The sequence below is a fragment of the Pollicipes pollicipes genome, unplaced genomic scaffold (assembly GCF_011947565.3).
Source record: "Pollicipes pollicipes isolate AB1234 unplaced genomic scaffold, Ppol_2.1 Scaffold_7261;HRSCAF=8764_pilon_pilon_pilon, whole genome shotgun sequence".
Taxonomy (NCBI): Eukaryota; Metazoa; Arthropoda; class Thecostraca; order Pollicipedomorpha; family Pollicipedidae; genus Pollicipes; species Pollicipes pollicipes.
In genome coordinates this window covers 14,997,709-15,003,575 of record NW_023597054.1, presented here as the reverse complement: position 1 = coordinate 15,003,575, position 5,867 = coordinate 14,997,709, and the positions used below count along the sequence as shown (strand labels likewise).

At 63.7% G+C, this 5,867-nt stretch overlaps 1 protein-coding gene across 1 annotated transcript; it reads right to left on the bottom strand.

Annotated features, from left to right (window-relative positions):
- Window positions 1-2,671: 2,671 nt before the first annotated feature.
- LOC119111094 (uncharacterized) lies at window positions 2,672-5,822 on the bottom strand. The gene is made up of 5 exons (XM_037234919.1): window positions 5,463-5,822; window positions 5,079-5,204; window positions 3,821-3,984; window positions 2,940-3,215; window positions 2,672-2,678 (listed from the first exon to the last, which is right to left on the bottom strand). Exons 1-5 carry the CDS (start codon window positions 5,820-5,822, stop codon window positions 2,672-2,674), a joined length of 933 nt encoding a protein of 310 aa, XP_037090814.1.
- Between the last annotated feature and the right edge of the window lie 45 nt (window positions 5,823-5,867).

Genomic DNA, 5,867 nt, shown 5'->3' with positions numbered 1-5,867 from the left:
GGCGCCGCAGCGGTGGCAGACGAACGGACGCCGCTCGGCGCCGGCCGGGTCGTGCCGACGCCGGCAGTGCTCCAACAGCCGGCGCCGGTCGGCGTACGACTGACCGCAAGCGGCGCACACGTGCGGCCGCTCCTTGGTGTGCGAGCGCCGGTGGCGCGAGATCCGCGACAGCGTCGACGTCCTGCGGGGCGGACAGCGGCGGCGTCAGACGGGGCACGGGGAGCAGCAGCGTCAGGCGGGGCACGGGGAGCAGCAGCGTCAGGCGGGGCACGGGGAGCAGCGGCGTCAGGTGAGGCACGGCAGCAGCAGCGTCAGGTAAGGCATGGGGAGCAGGGGCGTCAGGCGGGGCACGGGCAGCAGCAGCATCAGGTGAAGCACGGGGAGTAGCGGCGTCAGGCGGGGCACGGCAGCAGTAGCGTCAGGCGGGGCACGGGGAGCAGCGGCGTCAGACGGGACACGGGGAGCAGCGACGTCAAGTGAGGCACGGGAGCAGCGGCGTCAGGTGGGGCACGGGGAGCAACGACCGCCACAAAAAAACGGTTTGCTCAAAGACGCCCAAAGACGCTGGATCGTGAATACCGACATGACCGCTGGGGCTCAGTTCGCTTTACGAGTGGGTCGAGATGCGGTAGCGAACGGGAAGATCAAAAAGCCTCACGGCGGAGAGATCCAAGACAACGTCACAACGTTGGCGTAAGTAGGGATGTGACGGGCACTTCAGGTATCCGGTAGCATGGTGCATATCTGCCGCCTCGGGGTTGCATACGGTGTGATATTACTGCGGGGTACATCACTTCCGTCACATTGCTAGAGCCGAAACATTATCCTGCGCACTGACCTGAAGTCACATATCTCGCAGCGAAAAGGCCTGAAGTCCGTGTGCTTAATACGGACATGCTTGACTAGGGCATGCTTATCTATCGTGCTGTAAGGACACTCGGAGCACTTGTAATCTGCTTGTCCTCCGTGTGCCGACGGCGCACGTGTATCTGTGGAGGCGCACGATGCTCTCAGAAAACCACTAGTCCACACCGCAGCAGGATCACGGTGACTGACACACTCTTCAGGCGCGGGCCAAGCGGATCAGCCAAGCGGAACGATTCACCGTCAGCACCTTGTCGATTGTCATAGCACGCACGATGTGATAATAGAAGTGGGCAGCCATCGCGTGTAATGTTAAAAAGACGATTCCACCCATATCAGGCCCACATCAATAAAAAGGACACTGGCTAGCTGCCCGACCCACCAAAGCCTGAAGCCACGTGACTGCGAATATCCACTTCATCGTGGTTCGTCACAGAATGCTAGACAACCATATGCTGAGACAACACTAGTGTATGTAAACAGCGTATACCACGTGAGGCTGTCTTTAAAAATGTCTGCACCCGTGATTTCGAGCTCAGACAGCACACATGGCCCCCGAGTTCGAGTGGGCTGCAGAGAGCACTGCCCCGCCACCCTGCCCTGGCCTTCGCGGAACAGCGCGCGCGCAGTTACCCCTGAGCTTGAGAGCGGCTGCAGGTGGTGGAACTCGCAGTGCGGGCAGCGGCGGTCGAGCGGCAGCGGCTGGCCCTGGTCGTCCTGGCCGTGCACGTCTCGGAGGTGGCGACGCACCTGGCTCGGACGGCCGCTGCTGTATTTGCACAGGTGACACTGACGGACACGGGACGCAGCGTCAGGGGCTCGGCGTCCGGCGGCGCGGCCAGAGCCCACGCCGTGGGGCAGAGAACGCACCCGAACCGGGGCAGGCTGACAAGGACTTTCCAGCAGCATTGCAGCAGCACCAACATATACCGTGTTCCAGCCTGACTGACATAGAAAGCGGAACATAAACAAGCGGCGACAGGCCGCCACCACACGGAACAAACCCGGGCCCGGCATTTATCGGCCCAGGGCCGCGGCAACCTGGGATAATACAAGCACAGTACAGGACGTCTCATGGATAGCCCGCGCATTCTGCTTACTTAACAATACTTCAGAAAATCTTGCAAAAATATTCCTGCGACAAACTGTACACGATGTCCGTTACTAAACTTGAAAAGCAAGGCTTCTGCTGAGTTAATGCATTATTATCACACATGGCACAGGTAACGTCTGCGCATGCCTCACTTTACGGCAGTGTGGCCAAATAAATCAATGTCACATTGGTCACTCGGCCTCCCCAATCCCCCACCAAAAAAACTAACTTGTCTTGGGCCCGCCCGAATCTCGGCATGACCTTCTGCCTTGAACTCCAATATCCCGCACGCGTCCTGCCTAACATGCACAGGATCTCCAGGACACACCGATCGGTGGGAGACGACACAGGCCGTTGGACGGGCCCATGAGGCGCAGGCGCTGACCTGGGACGGCTTGTCGGGCAGCCCGGGGTGAGCGGTGCGCACGTGTCGGTACAGGGCGGCCGCCTGTCCAAACTTGAGGTCGCAGTACGGACAGGCCACGTGCGGCAAATGCGGTCGCAGCTGGTGGTCCCGCAGCAGCTCGTCGGACTCCGCCACGAAGCTGCACTCTGAGCCTGCAGCCGCACAGCCACCGCAGACGTCAGACGACAGCCCCGCGTGGTCGGCCGCCCACCAGCGGCCGTGGTGAATAATGACATGGGTAGGGAGAGCCCAATACCATGCGGACATCGGGCAGAGACGAAAACACTGGCAACGCAAAGAAATCTGCATCACCGCCTTCACAACACCCATCGCCGAAAGCGGCATGAGCGGAGACGTTGGCCGTGGCTGCACCCCTGTCCTGGCCGGAGCAAGACGAATCGTCACTCACACTTCAGATCCCCGCACTGCGACGTCTCTACCAACGCCGGTGCCGGCGCCGGCGCTGGCACCTCCACCCCCGTCTCTGGAACCCCAACCGCGGCCTCCACCAGCGGCAGCGACGGTGGCAGCGGGGGCGGCGGGGGCGGCGGCGGCAGCGGGGGCGGCATCGGCGACGTCGGCGGCTCCTCGTTGGCGCTGCCCTGGCCGGGCCCGGCTGCGCTCAGCCGAGGCCGGAACTGCAGCAAACTGGCGCACGTGTCGCGTGGGTCCGAGATGGCGCTGGCGTCGACCGTCGACGGCGGCGGCCGCTCGTCGGCCTCCTCGCCGGCGGCGGTACGATCCGGGTGAGCCGACGCCAGGTGGCGCTGCAGGGCGCTCATGCGCGCCAGGTCCCGGTGGCACACCTGACACACGGTGGACTGGTCGAGCGAGATCAGCTCTGGCAGCTTGCTGCGGCAGCGAAGACAGTGCCCGTCAACGGGGCGAACGTCGATGGCCATGGCCGGTGGCGGCGTGCGGCACACGGCACACGGCACACAACACACAGCACACAACACAAGACACACGACACACGACACACGGCACACGACTCACGGCACACGGCACACGGCACACGGCACACAACACACAGCACACAACACAAGACACACGACACACGACACACGGCACACGACTCACGGCACACGGCACACGGCACACGGCACACAGCACACGACACACGACTCACGGCACACACGGCACACGGCACACGGTACGCGGCACACGACTCACGGCACACGGCACACAACGCAAGACACACGACACACGGCACGCGACTCACGGCACACGACTCACGGCACACGACTCACGGCACACGGCACGCGGCACACGGCACACAACACAAGGCACACGACACACGGCACACGGCACACGACACATGCGACGGCTCGGCACCTATCTCCGCATGATTGCATTAAAGCATTCTGTTGTGCACAAGAGCTTGTTTTATCTTCATTCATTTCGCTAAGAACGATACATCAGTCATAACCCGGCACACCGGCGTCGCGCCATCTCACCGCTGTCGGACGCGCGTCACGCGGCGGCGAAGACGACGCACGCGCGGCGGCTTGGCCGCCATCGGCGACTTTTCTTCCTCGGTCAGACCGCTGAAGTCGTTCTCGTTGAAGTGCGCCAGCGTCTCGGGCGTGGTGGGTGGCAGACCGTAGCTCTCGATCAGCGCCTGCTCGTCGTCGAGGCCGAACCCGGCGCCCGCCGGCGGCGTGGGCGGCGGGGGCGACAGCGCGAGCGGCGCCGGAGGCGGTGACGCCGACCGCGGCGGCCGCGCCGGCAGCGGCGCCGCTGCCGGCGGCTCCGGCATCAGCATCGTGGGCCACCCGCCCGACGCTGCCGCCGCAATTGTAGAGGGTCAGAAACGACAGCGCGCGGTCGTCAGCGTTCCACGTAACACACCGTAAACATTCGGTTTGACCGAGTGACATGTCATTGCTGTGCAAGACGTTCAGACCGGGCTGACAAAGCCTGTCGTCCAGTAAGTGAAGCAAAACGGACCCGTGGGGTAAGAAGAATACTTGTGAACAAAGAGTATACATGGGGTTGTCAACAAGCTTCTCACTACCATGCCGATGTCATTGAAAAACTCCCCAAACCAATCCTTGATTTTTGGGTTTCATGTCGCATGTCTGTCTTCAAAAGCCCGATATACTCCATGTAAAACGTCCAACTAAACGCACAGTACGGCACCCTGGGACGGGCACATCATTGGAAAGTCTGAAAAGGGTGGGGAAGTTAAATAGGAGCCCTCGGCTATTGGCTAATCGGCAGCGACGAAGCAAATGAATGGATTCCATGGCAAATCAACGAAAGATAACTCGCTCTTCATGAAATTGCGGAGCGTCTCACCGCACACGCACGCGCGCACGTACGCACGCGCGCGGCCAGAGGGCGCGCAACATTCATCAGTGGCGCCCCGTTCCCGGTGCTCTCACCTGGTTCGGGCTCGTGTCGGCCACGTCCAGCCATTTCCATGCCCACGCCCCAGGGACAGTGCAACTCAACTGCGTGCGCACGCGCAGCAGCGGCGCGCCATCGTGGCCGGCAGCCGGCGCTCCCTCCTGCGGCAGCGGCCCCGCTGCTCGGGCGGCAGTGGCAGTGGCAGGGCGGCGGCGGTGGCAGCGGGCCCGGCTGACCCGCTGGCTGAGAGCGGATCGGGCGCCGGGTCCAGCGCCGGACGGACGCCGGGTCCAGCGCCGGATCGGACGCCGGGTCGGGCGCGGGCGGCGGGACGGGCGGCGGCGGAACGGGCGGAGACGAAACGGCCAGCTGCCGACACAGCTCTGGCGCCGTCAGCAGGGCGGCGTCCTGGTGGCAGAGGCCCGACTCGACATCTTGGTGGGCGAGGCCCGACTCGACGTCCTGGTGTGCGAGGCCCGGCTCGGCGTCCTGGTGGGCGAGGCCCGGCTCAGCGTCCTGGTGAGCGATGCCCGGCTCGACGGCCGGGCGGCGGCCGGCCGGCGCCGCCAGCTGCACCAGCTCGTGCACGCCCAGCTCTGCCACGGCGTGGCATGGCTCCCCGGGACACAGGGCCGCCTGTAGCGCGCTGAAAGACACCTCGCCGCCTGCCAGCTGGTCGAGGCCCGGCTCAGCGGCGGCGTACGCGGCGGGCGTGGCGACCAGCGGCGGCGCCGGCGCACCCCGCACCTGCACCGTGCGCTGCAGCAGCTCACAGACGTCGTCGAACTGCAGGCAGCGTGCTGTCTCCAGCAGGGAGCCTATGCTCCGCTCACGCAGCTGAGCCCAGCCGCGGTAAATGATATGCAGGATAAGCTCCAGCTCCGCAAACACGGTGCCATGGCCCTTGGACTGAAGCAGGCCATGACACTGCAGACTGCTCAGTTCAAGAGCCAGAGGCACTGCCGAGACGGCCCACAGCCGCTGCCGGAAGAGTGTGCTGCTGGCGGCCAGCACCACCCTGTGTGCTGAGATGGATCTGTTCATGTGGCAGACATGTACATCAGCAAACTCTTCATAGTTGAGAATCTTTTGGAAATTGGCCACCATGGTTCTGGAGTGGTCTGTCCACATCACCTTGATCAGTGGGCTGCT

Coding starts and splice junctions, on each gene's coding strand:
- LOC119111094 (XM_037234919.1), bottom strand. CDS start 5,822: ATGGTGGCCAATTTCCAAAAGATTCTCAACTATGAAGAGTTTGCTGAT. Junction 5,205..5,462: donor TGCTGCAGCGCACGGTGCAG/GTGCGGGGTGCG, acceptor CTCGCCCACCAG/GACGCCGAGCCGGGCCTCGC. Junction 3,985..5,078: donor AGCTGTGTCGGCAGCTGGCC/GTTTCGTCTCCG, acceptor GACGACGAGCAG/GCGCTGATCGAGAGCTACGG.